This window comes from Xenopus laevis, chromosome 6S, assembly GCF_017654675.1.
Source record: "Xenopus laevis strain J_2021 chromosome 6S, Xenopus_laevis_v10.1, whole genome shotgun sequence".
NCBI lineage: Eukaryota > Metazoa > Chordata > Amphibia > Anura > Pipidae > Xenopus > Xenopus laevis.
In genome coordinates, this window is record NC_054382.1 from 109,547,179 (window position 1) to 109,564,542 (window position 17,364).

The following is a 17,364-nucleotide window of genomic DNA, read 5'->3' on the forward strand; positions in this document are numbered from 1 at the left end:
TGGCAGTGTGTTGGGAGTTTCCTTAAATGAGAAGGATCTAGGGGTCTTTGTAGATAACATGTTGTCTAATTCTGGGCAGTGTCATTCTGTGGCTACTAAAATAAAGTTCTGTCTTGCATAAAAAAGGGCATTAACTCAAGGAAAACATAATTATGCCTCTTTATAGGTCCCTGGTGAGGCCTCATCTGGAGTATGCAGTTCAGTTTTGGACTCCAGTCCTTAAGAGGGATATAAATGAGCTGGAGAGAGTGCAGAGACTAAGTGCAACTAAATTGGTTAGAGGGACGGAAGACTTAAATTATGAGGGTAGACTGTCAAGGTTGGGGTTGTTTTCTCTGGAAAAAAGGCGCTTGCGAGGGGACATGATTACACTTTACAAGTACATTAGAGGACATTATAGACAAATAGCAGGGGACCTTTTACCCATAAAGAGGATCACCGTACCAGAGGCCACCCCTTTAGACTAGAAGAAAAGAACTTTCATCTGAAGCAACGTAGGGGGTTCTTCACAGTCAGGACAGTGAGGTTGTGGAATGCACTGCCGGGTGATGTTGTGATGGCTGATTCAGTTAATGCCTTTAAGAATGGCTTGGATGATTTCTTGGACAGACATAATATCAAAGGCTATTGTGATACTAAACTCTATAGTTAGTATAGGTATGGGTATATAGAATTTAATTAAAAGTAGGGAGGGGTGTGTGTATGGATGCTGGGTTTTCATTTGGAGGGGTTGAACTTGATGGACTTTGTCTTTTTTCAACCCAATTTAACTATGTAACTATGTGTTATACGCAGGTCCGATGATGACTGCCAGGGGCGTAACTACTGGGGGAGCACCCCCGCAGGGCCCCCCGGAAGATCGTGCGCGCTGCAGCCGGCTGGAGTCGGCTGCAGCAGCAGAGAAAAATCATGCAGACAAGGGTGGGGGCGGGCCCGTCTGCACGGCCCGCACCAGGGCCCGCCCCCACCAAGTTACGTTACTGATGATTGCATTAAGTGCACTGAAGTGGTACTCTCTTGAAGTTTCTCCAAAGGCCAGCAGTATGATCCAGCCGTTAAACAGTGAGTTTGCAATTGATTCTCAGCATTCAGCTCAGATTCAAAAGCAACAGTTGTGGCCCATGTGGCCTCCCCTCGTCACTGATTGGTTACTGACTGGTAAACAATCAGTGGAAACCAAGAGAGCTGCTTAGCAGGAAGTAGTGTTCTGGCTATTATGTTACACAACCAGTCACTCCAGCCTTTATACATTACATTTTTGGCTAACTAACTATATTAGAAACATTTTTTTTATTTTGCACAGCCTATTTACCCAGTTTTTATTTTTATACTGAACAATTCCAGATGATAGAAGATTCTCCGCATGTGGGCAATCTACTGCCCTGTTGCTCCCCTTGTCTTCTGAAGACAGGGTGAATTTCAGAGCGTAATGTAAAATGTCACATTTTGGTGCAGAAATCCTGCCTGCACCTGGAAGCACTGTCACCTTTTGGGTGCAGGTAGATGTGGTGGAGTGGAGCAGGGGAGCAGATTCTTGGCCTGAGAAACAGAATTGTCTGGCCCTAGTGTTACTGTACTGTAAAACAGAGAATTCCAGCTATGCACCAAAGAATAAGACAGATAAGCTACTCCTGCCCTGTGCCATCCTCCTTCTTTTTCAATAATGAGACCTGTCACTGCAATTCCATCCAGTTAATGTGCCCTCAGGGCATCCGAGATCTGAAATTAAATTAATACTCGCAGTTCACGGGAAAGCAACCAGAACAACAACCTGTAAACAAACAAAGATCAAAACTAGAGGGCACGGACATCATTCCTACAGAGGCCAACACATCACTCAGACTCTGCCACCTTGCATTAAATATATGAATTTTGGATTTGGGAATTGAAAAAAGAATGTGAACAATGAGCCTGGATTTGACATGAACAATACTGCCCAGCCTGTTTCGGATATTGATTTTTTGCTACAATTTGACAGTTTGCCCCTTTTTTAGTCAAGTACAAAGCCGATTAAGCACAAGACACAGCTTTGTAAGACACAAGCAGCAGGGCAAAATCGATGGGAGGGATTCTTGCTGGTAACATTGGCTCGGCACCAAAATGGATGCATTATTACTGCTTTCTGCACCTTTGCATGTGGCACAAAATTTGGGACCTGATTGCAGTTGGTGGGAAACAATGTTACATTGCAAAAAAAAAAAAAAAAAAATACACTTTGCACTTCTTTAGTACATGAGCCCTTTATGCTGCTAACCCAGGCATGTCAGGTCCATTTTGCCTTACAACCTAGTATTTCCCTTGTAATGTTCAAGCCACACGTCCTCCCGTCTGATTCTGCAGTTGCAACTCGATCTCCACTAAAGGTATAAGGCCCTGTGTACACTGCCTGCTGAAGACAGATCCACAGGGAAAATAGCCACGTGCTTGCCCAAGGCTACATCACAGTTGATACACTGGTATTGCAGCAGAAATACTCATGTACACTGCCTGCACCAGACAGCATTGCTGATAAAATATTATGCTACGGTGATTGCTCCTAACAGCATTGCAGCGTTCATCCATGGATCTGCTCTCTATCAAATTTGTCAAACACACGTTTAATAAATCCTGTTGTTGAAGACAGGTAGATACATGAATGCAGTTCCTTGTCTCCGTCTGTCCTGGGGCAAGCAGCTGATGGCAGAATATGAAATATAAAGACAGCACCCCAGCCCCATTCTCTCTCAGTGCTGCACAAAGGAATTTCAATCTCTGTTCTCCAGTTTAAAGGGGCCGTTCACCTTAAAGGAGTGGTTCACCTTTAAGGTAACTTTTATTATGTTATAAAACGGCCAATTCTAAGCAACCTTTCAATTGGTTTTTATTAATTATTTATTTTTAATAGTTTGATAGTTAATTGCCTTTTTCTTCAGACTCTTTGCTGCTTTCAAAAGGGCGTCTCGGACACCCTTCTAAAAAACAAATGCTCTGTAAGGCTACAAATGTATTGTTATTGTTACTTTTCATTACTGATCCTTTTCCTATTCAGGTCCTCTTCTGATCATATTCCAGACTCTTATTGAAATCAATGCATGGTTGCTACAGTAATTTGGACCCTAGTTACCAGATTGCTTAAGATGCAAATTGAAGAGCTGCTGAATAAAAAGCTAAATAACATAAAAACATTCAATAATAAAAAATTATAACACATTGCAAAATATCTCAGAATATCGCTATCTACATCATACTAAAAGTTATCTCAAAGGTGAACAGCCCCTTTCAAATTAATTTTGGCAAGAGTAATGCAATTTGGTCTATTGTGATTTGACATTGTGATGTGGTTACTAGGGTTATGGGGCCATCAGAAAGCCTGGCAGTTTTCAAAATCCCATTGGAAATGACTGCATTGGATTGGTTTGTGCATGGCCATATTAAAGATCACATCGTATAGTATCCCACAAAATCTCATGCTATTGCGTATTGCTGCATGACAAGATTTTGTAGCACTGGTAAGTCTATCCAACCAAAGTCCCTGTGTAATCCTGCTATAACTGTAAGAATCACAATGAGGGGATAACCATTTTACTGTTGATTTAGAAAGTTTCCTTCTAAAAGAGTATACATCAGGGGTGTCCAAACTACGGCCCGCAGGCCAAATGCGGCCCGCGATCCAATTTTAATTGGCCCGCAGCAAAGAGCAGAAGAGGAGCCGAAGTCACAGCAGCACGTCGCAGTGATTTTTGAAACTTTCTGTCACTCCCCCTCCCTCCCAGAAACCAGGCATGAAAAAAAGCTACACTGCTAAAAAAAAAAACCCGTTCTATCCTCTGGCTCAACTCCCCCTTCGATAGTTTTACAACTAAGATCTCCCTTACATACCAGCTCTCCTTCTGCAGCTGCCGGCTCCCCCCTCCCTGCCAGAAACTAAAGGTGGACTCCGACTTACTTCCCTGCTGCCGCACATTCATTTCTATGTGATCACTGAGAGACGCGAGTGTTGAATGTGCTGCAGCTTGATCCTGCTTATCAGCGATCACATAGAAATGAATGTGCGGCAGCAGGGAAGTAAATCACAGTCGGAATCCACCTTTAGTTTCTGGCAGGGAGGGGGGAGCTCCAGAGGGAGTGCTTGTGTGTAAAGGAGGAGACAGAGTTTTAAGCTTTTTTTTCATGCCTGTTTCTGAGAGGGAGGGGGAGTTACAGAAGGTGAGTGTCTAACGGAGAGAGAATAAACAATTGAAATATAAATTATTATAGACTACAGAGGCTGAATGTGGGGGTGGGTAAGGGCTGGCTATGGGGACAGAAGAAGATCAGTGCAGTAGGGCACTAACATACCATAATGCCTTCACATTTAATTTTGCCTGGATCCAGCAGCTTCATGAATACTTAATGGTTCGAATCAAACAATGTCAGGCTGATTGGTCGGCCCCCACACATTTTCATCTCACCAAATCTGGCCCTCGTTGTAAAAAGTTTGGACACCCCTGGTATACATACACATGCATTCTGTGGTTCTAATCTATATGTCACACGAGTTTCTATGACAGTCAGATCCCATATTGTCACACTTTGTGCGCGGTGAAGCACAGACATCAGAATGTGACGATACAACACTGCCTATACAAGGCTGCAGTATACCATAACTGCACAAACACAACAAACAAGGCCCAGCACTTGCTCTGTTCTGGCAGGGAACCTGATAAGATGCTTCCGTGCTGTAATACGCGCCGGGAGATCCTCTGGCTCTCCTGCCTCCCGGCGCGTCTCTTCTCGTTTGATGGGGCGAAGGTGCGCCCATCGCTGACGTCACGTGCCTTGAACCGATGCCAGCGTCACTACATGACCATCATTTGACACAGTTTTTTTAATTTTGGCACCAAGTTCCTTTTGTAAAAGCCCATTCTCCATTTTGAAAGTGCCCAGGCTGGCTTCTGTTTTCAGATCCTGCCTAAGCGTTTCTTCAGTGTTTTGAATTCCTGGTTTTTGACTCCTGCCTGATTATTGACTTTGATTCATGCCACCTGCCTTGACCCTTTTCAGTGTCGGACTAAGACACCAGGGGCCCACCCAAAAACCTTAGACCAGGGGCCCACCATATAACCTTAGACCAGGGGTCCACTCTCAGTACTAATATTCTTCATCTCCTCAATCAACTTCTATTCTCCTAGTCTGTTCTCTTTATACTGTAATCAATTATTCCATCTATTTAGCCTCTTTGTTCTCATAGAAATAGGGAATGGCCATGAAATAGGCCAAAAGTTTAGCAGCATGAGGGCCCACTGACACCTGGGCCCACCAGGAGTTTTCCTGGTATCCCGGTGGGCCAGTCCAACACTGACCCTTTTGCCTGATTCTCGACCACGTCTTGTCTAATCCTTGCCAGAACCTCATCTACGGACATATTTCTAGTATACGCACTTACTCCTTTCCGCAGCAGAAAACCCGGGCCCCAAAAGGGCGAACACCGGAATCCATAGGGTTTCCCTGTGCATGTGAGTGTACCCATCACTGTTCAAGGTTCCTGATAACGAGAAAGTTACACATGCATTGTCCTTTTACGTGATCCATTTGACTTCAGAAGCAAACTTTTATGGGTTACGGTCACCAAATATCAGTCACAATTGTTTTCTGAGTTGCTCTTTTGCAGAAGGACAATGTTATATAGGTTCTGGTATTTTGTTCTTAAATGGGAACTGTCATTCATACAAACATGCGGATATTCATTAATCATCTTTTCTATGTCATCATTTCAGATATAAATGGCTTATTAACGTGCTCCCTCAATCCATCCTTTTCTGTTAAAAACAACCAAACAGTGCTGTGTGTAATCAGCCAATAAGAGCAGGGGTAATCTGTCAGTGACTCACAGCAAGAGTGTGTTGGTTGCAGTCATAAAATGTTTGGTTGAGGATGCCAGAAACAAATAAATGAAACAACAATGATAGTTCCTATTTTAAATAACTGTGACCGTTTCTATACATGTTTAACGGTTTGTGGCACACAAACACGAGCAGAAAACTACCTAGACTTGCTCATGTCTCTTGTCATTGACTACGATGGAAATGTCTCGGACACTTCTGATGCATCTCACATGTGCTGTTATGGGATATAATCCTAGTCAGATACTACAGAGAGTCTAGACAACCTAAAAGTACAGCACAACGCATCAATGAACATAGGGTACAATAGAATCGGGAGGTCGGCCCATTCCTACTATATATAATATAGTCCCTACTTTGCTAACATTCTTCATTTATCAAGATAAAAACTTTTCATTCCCTTCATCCTATTAATCAAAGATTTCGGACATGGTTTACACAGGATTTAACTTAGCTTTACTATGCACCAGTGGCTTCTTTCATGCACTGCCAATAAAGGGTTTTGCGGTGGTCAGTACCAGACATTTTTTGCTGAACATGAACGCCAGCCCCTGTGTAATAAGCAATAAACCAAAATATAACCATAAATCCAGCAACACTCAAATAGGTGAATCAAATGTTTATTCGTGCCACTAGCAAAGCGACGTTTCGGGCTATTCCAGCCCTTTATCAAGCTTGTCAAGGCTTGATAAAGGGCTGGAATAGCCTGAAATGTCGCTTTGCTAGTGGCATGAATAAACATTTGATTCACCTATCGGAGTGCTGCTGGATGTATTGTTATATTGTGGATATTGATTAAGGGATTTACTCCCGAAACGCGTAAGGTTCTACAGCAGTAACCCCAATAAATCCTATCCCAGAAGTGCCGTCTGCTTTCACTGAGTTCGTTGGATGTATGCAGTTGAGACACTGTTCGACAGAGCACTTGGCTAGGAGCGGCGGTGAGCAGTAGCGGTCCCTTTCTTTGTCTTTTATATTGTGGATATACACCTTTGCAGAGAAGAACACAGCTGTGCACCCGATGCTTCAACAACCGACATAGTGTAAGTGTGGCACTATTATTGACTTTATTAAGCAATAAACCAAAGAGACAATCTGCAACTCAGACATGCAGATCTGTGAAATGAGGAGGCAGTGTTAGCTAACAATTAAAAAAAAAAAGAATTAAAATGTATTTTGCAATTATTACATCATATTTTACTTTATGTGCATAGTGATTATGCCATTTACCATTACCCAAGGGTATTTCTTCATTATTTTTGTCACAGAAAATCCCCAGCTTCCCTTTTATAAGATGTGCACAAAGAAAGAATTACACATTTTGTAAATAGCAATACGGTCTCCGCCCTTTCATTCCTACAATTGTATATTTATTTATCAAATTAACAAAATGTCCAACATAATGTATTGTTGCACGTGCAGCTCTTTTCTTGTTCTACTTGCACCCCGGGGTCAGACAGGTCACATAACTCCGTCTCAAGTCTTACCTGAGCCCAAACTGGCTTAACAGGTTGGTCAGATTTAAAGGTGACACATACATGACTCACTCAACAGTAACTGATGCCATTAAAGTAACACAGTTATAAAATACAATTATCCCAAATTCTTAGGACTTGAGGTTTTCCAGATTTTCTCCATACCTTAAACATTAAGGGGCAGATTTCTCTGAGTGCAGAGTGTCACACATTCGAATTTGAATCCCCCTATTTGAATGAGGGATGCACCGATTCCACTATTTTGGATTCGTCTGAACCCACGAATCCTTTGTGAAAGATTCGGCCGAATACCGAACCGAAAGCATATGCAAAATAGGGATGGGAAGGGGAAAACATTTCTCACTTCCTTGTTTTTTGACAAAAAGTCCTGTGATTTCCCTCCCCACCCCAAATTTGCATATGATAATTTAGAATTTGGATTCAGTTCGGTCTGGCAGAAGGATTCAGCCGAATCCGAATCCTGCTGAAAAAGGCCGAATCCCAAACCAAATCCTGGATTTGGTGCATCCCTAATTTGAATGTATATTTGAATGTGAGATTTATCACATCTCGACCATGGAAACAGTCCTAATTCGAATATTCGCCACCTAAAACCTGCCGAGTTCATGTACAAGTCAATGGCAGAGGTCCGTTGAGCCATTCGAGATGGTAATAGCCTTCTTGACATTCCAGGAGAAAAACACGATTTCTACGAATTGAAAACAATTAGGATTTTTTCTTATATAATCAGTTGAATTGTGAGTATATTTGAATTAAAAAAAATTCACATGAATTTGAAATCTGACCTTTGATAAATGGGCCTCTGCATAAACCCAACAGGATTGTTGCCACCAATATGGATTCATGCTGCTTAGTGGGGATCAAGTAAAAGCTACTATTTTATTATTACAGAGTATAAGGATATAATTATTTAAAAAAAAAAAAAAAAAAAAGACTTAAAATGCTTGCTTAAAATGGATTCTATGGGAGATGGCCTCGTAATTTCTGAATTTCGGAGCTCTGGATAACTGGTTACTGGATAAAAGATCCTATACCTATAATATGTATTCACTAGGGCTCACATAACTGTTGAAATATAGGGAGAGGTGTTCTCTGTCACGATCATGGCATGTCATCAATGGGTCTACAGGTTGAGTCATACAGCCATGTGTGATTTTTTCAACTTGGGAACATAAAAGGCATATAACACGAGTTAAGGTGGCCATACACGGAGAGATTCACTCGTTTGGCAATGTCGGCAAACGAGTGGATCTCTCCCCGATGTGCCCACCTTGAGGTGGGCAATATCGGGCTGATCCGATCGTGGGCCCTAGGGCCCAACGATCGGATCCTAACGAATAGTAATGGGTGGTCGGATCGCAGGACCGCATCAACGAATAGATGCGGCCGTGATCCAACGGGATTTTTCATCCCATCCAATTGAGATCTGGCCGACTTTCGGCCAGATCTCGATCGGTGAAGCCCGTCGGGGGGCCCCATATACGTGCAAATAAGCTGCCGACACGGTCTGTCGGCAGCTTTTATCGGCCCGTATATGGCCACCTTTAGGAACAGACAAGACCAGCACAGCGGAGTCTGAAACTACAGATATAGGCTCTATTATCAGGAATTCGGTTATCCAGAGCTCCAAAAAACAGGAATGTGATTTCCACTAGTCTCCCATTTAAACAAACCATTATTTTTTGCATTTTTACTATAACAATCCTACAAGTTTGTAATTGGTGCTAAGCTAACATAAATTCTAAACAATCAGACACATATAAATACATATCATATACTGTATATACACAGATTTTTTTTTTTTGTATGGGGGGTCTTTGTAGGATAAGGGAGTAGGGTTTTTTTTTTATTTTTTATTAAGGGTTCGTTTATCCTTTAAGACTGAAAAGAAATTAAACTGCAAACAAGCCAAAACCGCTCAAATACTTTGCAGTTGGAAGAAGGCAAAACACCCTTCTGGTTTCCAAACCCAGCCAGCCTTATCAGGCCTCCCTATGACATGTCTGCTGACTACAGAGCACTCACATGATCAGCACTGCAGGCAATCTCCATGTTACTTAAAGGGATACTGTTATAGGACAACATGTTTTTTTCAAAACACATCAGTTAATAGTGCTACTTCAGCAGACTGCTGCACTGAAATCCAATTCTCAAAAGAGCTAACAGATTTTTTTATATTCAATCTGCTAAACTGACAATATGTCTAGCCCCATGTCAGATTTCAAAATTGAATATAAAAAAATCTGATGTGTTTTGAAAAAAAACATGTTTTCCCATGACAGTATCCCTTTAAGCAGCCACTTCAACCTACACAAAACAGCCATTGACTCAAATCTCAGCAAAGCATCCACCCACGTGTAACTCTAGTTGCCCATTAAGAGCAAACAAGCACTCTAAACCAGGGGTGTCCAACCTTTTGGCTTCCCTGGGCCATATTGGAAAAAGAAAAATTGTCTGGGGCCACACATGAAATACAAAAACACTTTTGATTTGTAAAAGTAAAGAAAATACACAAAAAAGAACTAAAATACCAGTTGGATAACCAGATGGAGCTATATACTGTAATATGGGACACCTGGATATTAAACAGACTTATTATTATATTATTATTGCTAACTGGGCAATGGGCAGAGTCCCTCCTCCTCCTTAGGTCACCACATTGTTACAACCTGGCATAGTAAGCCTGTTCCTAACAAGACAACAGACTGAGGTGGTTAATGTGTCTGGACTTAGAGAGCACAAAGTGTTATTTCATCTTGTTTTCTCCTATTTCCATATCTTTATTTCTTAATTTCTTTCTTTTTTCCCCCTTTTCTCTTTCCTTCTACATACAATGTGAATCAAATGTATGTAATTCAAGGAAAGTTAAGAGCTCAAGTCAGACATGCACACTACCAGAGCGCAACAGGAACGACAAGCTGAATTGTCAATGTAAGGTACCAAGTAGTGACAGCGGGTGGGCCCATTAGGTCCGGGGGGGCCATATCCTTTGCGACATGACGTTTCCTCGGGAACCGTTCGTTTGAAGCTGGGCCACATTCATATCCATCCTGGGCCACATGAGGCCCTCTGGCCACAGGTTGGACACCCATGCTCTAAACAATTATTAGATCATCCCAAGGAGCATGCCATCCTAATTGACAAACCAGTCCCTAGCAGCCCTCCCATATTAGCCTCTGGAACAGAACCTACTGGGCCAAAAACTTGCCTGAGCAGCACATCAACTCACTCCTCCGGCACTCAAGTCTGGGCAGTTTTCCCAGACTGCAGGCTCCTTAACCTCTGGTCTGTTTCCCCTATCTACCACTTACCTAGACGAGCACTCTATCCCCTTAGTAACTTGTGCTTGCACTCTCCTCTCTATTCCATCAATAACTAAGCTCATCCTCTGACCAATCCATAACTTATCTAGGAAATAACTCTTCTTTCCCACTATTCTAGGTTAAACTATTGGATTCACTTCACACACTCTAGCCCTGGCACTTTTGACAGACTGCACTCTTCTTACCCACTGAACAAGCTCTCCCATCCACCTTTAGGCAATCACTCTTCTCACCCACTTACCTGAGCTAGCACACTCCTCACCCTCTGAGCAAGCTCTTTTACAGCTAGCTATCGCCCCAGCCACCAATTTGGGCAAACTATGTCCTCACACACTAATTACTTACCCTCTCCTCATCCTCTGGACAAACTACCATCCACCAGTTACCTAGCCTAGAACTGCCACCATCCCACTAATTCAGGTCAAACCACTTGTTTCACTCCCAATACTCACGCCCTGTAAATTGTCCCAGACTACACTCTCCTGACCCTTCATTCACTAAAGCTGCCCATAGATGCAAAGACACAGTCGTATGAAATGAATATCCATATGATTTGTGGAGTGTCCCAACATTTTTCGTACCATGGCAATCGGACGTTTAGTCATTCGGCTACCGATAAGATCTCTGCATGTATTGCCTATCTGATATCAATGGGTGACTGTCACTAATATTTGTTAGGCATGACTTTTGTAGATTGTGGTCTGTCAATTAATGGCCAGAACATTGTCTTATTTGTTATTGTTCCTTCTTATTTTAATCTGAATGGTTAATGGTAGATCGTTAGACTGAAACAATTGAGTGTTCTTCTCAAATAAAAAAAATCTGCATGTCTATGGCCATCTTAATTTAGACAATCCTTCTCTTCATCCACAAACTAGGACATGTTCTCTCCTCCACCTCTGGACAAACTCTCCCATGCACTATCCTGGGCAAGCCTTCCACACAAACCTATAAACCCTCTTCTCACCTGCTATATCAGTGAAGCACTTGCCTAAACCAACAGTTCAGTCATCTCTCTCTCCGGTATTTGGCATGACATCCAGAGCACTTTCTGATTGTGAAATAACAATATCATTAAAGGGATACTGTCATGGAAAAACTTGTTTTTTTCAAAACACATCAGTTAATAGTGCTGCTACAGCAGAATTCTGCACTGAAATCCATTTCTCAAAAGAGAAAACAGATTTTTTTATATTCAATTTTGAAATCTGACATGGGGATAGACATTTTGTCAATTTCCCAGCTGCCCCATGTCATGTGACTAGTGCCTGCACTTCAGGAGAGAAATGCTTTCTGGCAGGCTGCTGTTTTTCCTTCTCAATGTAACTGAATGTGTCTCAGTGGGACATGGGTTTTTACTATTGAGTGCTGTTCTTAGATCTGCCAGGCAGCTGTTATCTTGTGTTAGGGAGCTGCTATCTGATTACCTTCCCATTGTTCTTTTATTTGGCTGCTGGGGGGAAAAAGGGAGGGGTGATATCACTCCAACTTGCAGTACAGCAGTAAAGAGTGATTGAAGTTTATCAGAGCACAAGACATGGGGCAGCTGGGAAATTGACAAAATGTCTAGCCCCATGTCAGATTTCAAAACTGAATATAAAAAAATCTGTTTGCTGTTTTGAGAAATGGATTTCAGTGCAGAATTCTGCTGGAGCAGCACTATTAACTGATTCATTTTGAAAAAAAAATTTTTTCCCATGACAGTATCCCTTTAAGGAAGCCAAATTTCTATGGGGCTTAATCAGTTCTTTGCATGATGTACCATGTAAGAAACACGTGAAGGGAAAAGAAACTATAAATTAAGAACTGATTTGGCACAATGACTGGATCTTTCTTCATCAAGTTAAGGTATTACACTGAGAGCCAAAATCCACATTGAACTATAACATGGAAAATCTGTTATAACTGTAAGGGGAAACAGTGTCAAGGTTAGCATTTATTTACAGAAACAGAATAATGAACCAGCAAAGTTTAGCTGTCCAGATGTTGAATTATTACTTATCCCAGCGCCACTGGGAGTTGTAATCCAAAAGCAGGCAGAGGGCTGCAGGCTGCTCATGATATTAGAGTTGGCCATAGACTCAAAGATCTGATCATACGAATCAAGGATTTGTATGATTTTTGGACCGTGTGTGGAGAGTCCCGACATTTTTCGTCCAGTGAAGATCGTTCGTTTGGTCAATCGGACAGGTTAAAAGATTTCTGTCGGCTGCGGGTAATATCTCTGCATGTATTGCCGATCGTATGATTTTCAGAGGGAGACTGTCACTAGCTTTGGTCGGAAATAACTTTTGTATGATTGCTGTCAGGGGCAGAACATCGGCTGATCTGTTCTTTTGTACTTTATTTGATCTGAATGGTTAGTGGCAGGTCGGGAGATGGGGAAGTCCGATCGTACCTTGATTCGTACGATCGGATCTTTGCGTCTATGGCCAGCTTAACTGATTAGTTCATATACAGTAGAGCTTGGATATATTTTGAGGGCTTCCCCAATCTTATAAATAGCCACAGCTAACAATTAAGCAGTAATGGTTTGCTAGGAAACAAGCACAAAGATAAAAAAATGATTTTAAATATTTTTCCCAGCACTGGCTATAAAGGGCACCATGAATGCAACCATTACACTTGAGCATAGGGGAATGCCATACCGATACCATCATTATTTATACAGCACCATCAAGCTTTACGTTCATTTGCTTAGATATTATGAAATTCAGCACTTGTAAGGAAAGCTTTACAGTTTGATGTAACTCCATCCAACTGTACATTTTAGATTTGATATTTGTAAAGGAAGAAAAACTATACTACCCAGACAATATAGGTCTCTATAAAAATATATTTCAAACAGCTGATATGTAAATCCCTGTTCCATGTAAATAAACCAGTCTACAACTGGTTACCTGGGACTGTGGACGTCCCATCCAGCCTGGAAAAACTTGCCTTCTCCCTGCCTTCTATAGGAGATAGTCAGGGAGAAGAAATCGAGTGCCACGCGATCGATCGTCGCCCTGTCGCCGTTTCTGAAGAGGAGCGCATGCAGAGAATCGGTAAGTCATTTCTTAATAAAAGCCTTGCGAATTAAAAGTTAAAACTGTCTTGGTGGGTTTTTTTTCGTTAAAAAGAAACTCATTTTTTTTAAAAATCTTTTTATGTTACTGGTCCTTTAAGCCTACTAGAAAATCATGTAAACATTAAATACACCCAATAGGCTGGTTTTGCTTCCAATAAGGAAGTACAAGCTACTGTTTTATTATTACAGACAAAAAGCAAAATCAGTTTTAAAAATTTGGACATTTTTGGATTATTTGGATAAAATGGAGTCTATGGGAGATGGCCTTTCTGTATTTCAGACCGTTATGGATAACGGGTTTTCCGGAAAACGGATCCTATACCTGTAAAGAAAACCTAATTGCAGGGCTAGCACATATGAAGCTTTTTGGGTGCCACAGACACAATTGCCAGCTGTATGGAGCAGCTAACCAACACATCAGCTCACAGAGGATGAAAATCTGACATTTAGACATCGGGACAGTCATTTTCCAGTACTCAGTAGATCTGCGTATTTGCCCACTGTCAGTTGCAGCTTACATTGCACACACAATGGAAACATAAGACATGAATTAATGAAAAAGGCAACAAAACAACTGTAGAACAATGCGCTGAGAGTTGGAACAATAACAAAAGACTGGCATTCATTGTGTGATGTAAGAGCAGGATTGGCATAAGCAACACACACTGAGGATGTATCCAGATCTAAACAGGAGTGAACTCCAAAACTGAGATTTCCAAACTCATTTCATTACATAAAACTGTCATTCTACCCTTAATCAGCACACATAAGTAGATGTGAGCCCCCTGCTGCCACCCAGACACACCCACAACTTATACATTACAGTATACAGTATGCTGTGACCTACAAGCGCATCATGGGTTAAACAGAAAAGTACCTAAAAGTATCTTAAACAACATCCTGTTTGAAAGCAACTGCATTTCTCCTCAAACAACAACAATTACCAGAGATTAAAGGGATACTGTCTTGGGAAAATATATTTTTTTCAAAACTGCTCCAGCTGAATTCCGCAGTGAAATCCGTTTCTCAAAAGAGCAAACAGATTTTTTTATATTTAATTTTGAAATCTGACATGGGGCTAGACATATTGTCAGTTTCCCAGCTGCCCCCAATCATGTGACTTGTGCTCAAATAAAGGTCAGTCACTCTTTACTGCTGTACTGCAAGTTGGTGTGATATCACCCCCTCAGCAGTCTAACAACAGAACAATGGGACGGTAACCAGATAACCAGGCCCTGATTTGTGGAGAGGCCTCCAAGGTCCAAGCCTAGGGCGGCACAATTTTAGGGGGCGGCATGCTGCCCAACCACACCCACATTAGTTCAGAAACACTGAGGGGGTGCAGGAGATACGATGGTTTTTTAAATTTCCTGTGCACCAATCCCTATTGCTCTGGTCCCGATGATGAACATTTGAAATAATAAGGGTAGGACTACATGGACGATTTGGAGCGATATGATGCGCTGCGCAAAAACGCAGGCTTCCAAACGGATGCGACTGAAATAATGTTAGTGAATGCATTGTCGGATAAAGTCGCATCTGACAGTCGTGTTGCATCGGATCAACGCTGCAACTTCATCCGACAATGCATTCACTTACCTTATTTCCGTTGCATCTGATTGGACACCTGCGTTTTTGCACAGCGCGTTGGATTGCTCCAAAATCATCTGTGTAATCCTACCCTAAAAGGGAGGGGACAGGGGCAATGAACGACAGCGGCTCTAGGGTCGACTGTATGTAAATCCGGCCCTGCAGATAACAGCTCCCTAACACAAGATATCAGTTACCTGGTAGAGCACTCTAAAGTAAAATCCAGGTCCCACTGCGACACATTCAGTTACATTGAGTAGGAGAAACAATAACCTGCCAGAAATCAGTTCCATCCTAAAGTGCTGGCTCTTTCTGAAAGCACATGACCAGGCAAAATGACCTGAGATAGCTGCCTACACACCAATATTTTTTTTTTTTACTAATACAATTTTGTTTGTTTTGAAAATAAAAATCTACCTATACATTTTTTTATTTTTTTGTAAAAAATACACTTGCTGGTTCAGGAATTAAATTTTATATTGCAGAGTGAATTATTTGCAATGTAAACAGTGTCATATAGAAAAAAAAACACATCATGAAAGAATCATGACAGAATCCCTTTAAACATTTTAACCCCAAGCTGACAGAAACATATAACCCTGTACAAGTTATCCATAAGAAGAACATGGGTTGTTGGGTCATAAGAAAAGCTTTGTTGTTATCCTTTATTGAGAAGGTTGCTGACATCTTGCACAATACTGTGACTGTTATATCACCAGTCCCATGGAGCTGACAATCAAATTTCCTATCACAGTCACACACAGAAGGGCAGGCTAAGTATTGTGGACTTTCTAGAGAGGGGCAAGGATTCTACTGCTGGGAATTGAGTCAGATAAGTGGGAAAGGGCAAGTAAGACCTGAGGTTTATTCTATGCCATTGTCTCACAGGCAGGCAGCCCATAGGCAGTGAATAAGTGTGTCCCTGGCTGGGGGAGATAATGGTCCTACATAAATAGACAATGAATAAGTGACCAGTGTGATATTGGGTTCAGGGTAGGAGTTAGCACTGAATGGAGCAGCAACACTGCGCTACGAAATATGTTGGCGCTATATAAATACATGTTAATAATAGTAATAACAACACTCGGGAGCCCTAAAGGGCTGGGGGGCTGCAGGTTGGACTTGCCTCTTGTCTATACTGAAACTAAACAACACAGGGGGAAGCTCTTTGCGCAGAGATGACATTTACCCAAATGACTGTTATTTATTATTGGCAGCAAGTGCAACTGTCAGAACTGAAAGAGACATACAGAAGCCGGAGTAGAGGGGCCGCTACTATTTATCAGTCTGACCCAAAGGGTTTATACCGCTGGGGCAGCGAGGAACATGTCAGCTACACAAATACCAAACAGACACAAGCGCTACGTTCACTTTGGAACATACGTCTAGTGCGCAAGTAAGTGACACGTTACACAGTCGTACTGACAAGCAGCGAGCGTATGAGTCAGCTGTGCAAGTTCTCACCTTGATCGCCGCTGTCCATGATCTCTGCCTCCGACTTCTCTCCGCGCACACTGCTCTCTCTCTCTCTCTCTCAGTACTGCGATCACACACACTCACCTCCCCGCCCACCAAATACCACGCCCAGCTTTTCACATCCCCGCCCCCAGCGTGAAGCTCCTATAATCGCATTCCCGCCCTGCGTATGCTGCTCTAAGGGATTACTTGTCCCGCCCACCAAACGACACGCCCACACTCAGCCCCCACCCAGCAGTCCTATAAAAGCAGTGCTGGTGCTAGGCCCGGAATCACCGCTAGTAGCAGGGTTGTCAGGTTGGCTGGTTTCCAGTCAAATTGGGCTACTAATAGCAAGTCCAGGTGGGTGTTGAAAGTACAAACTAACTAAGATAGGGATTTGGTCTACATTATGGGCCTTTGGCTCGTTTTTACTTGGAAACCAGCCAAAGTTTTTTCTTGCCTTAATGTGCTGACTCTGTGTCTCCCAATGCATGTTGGGTAATGTTGTTTTTGTTTAACAATTTGCTGACTGGCAAGTTTAATGTAAGACTACAATACCCAGCATG

General features: G+C 42.1%; 1 protein-coding gene across 2 annotated transcripts in view; it reads right to left on the bottom strand.

Moving 5' to 3' along the window:
- Nucleotides 1-16,961, bottom strand: part of tpd52.S (tumor protein D52 S homeolog) — a 116,055-nt gene extending 99,094 nt beyond the window's left edge. The window contains exon 1 of one of the 2 annotated variants that reach the window (XM_041567246.1): nucleotides 16,805-16,961. In XM_041567246.1, coding sequence (XP_041423180.1) covers nucleotides 16,805-16,823 — 19 coding nt within the window. In that variant the 5' untranslated portion in view covers nucleotides 16,824-16,961. 2 annotated transcript variants of the gene reach the window in all.
- Nucleotides 16,962-17,364: the final 403 nt, after the last annotated feature.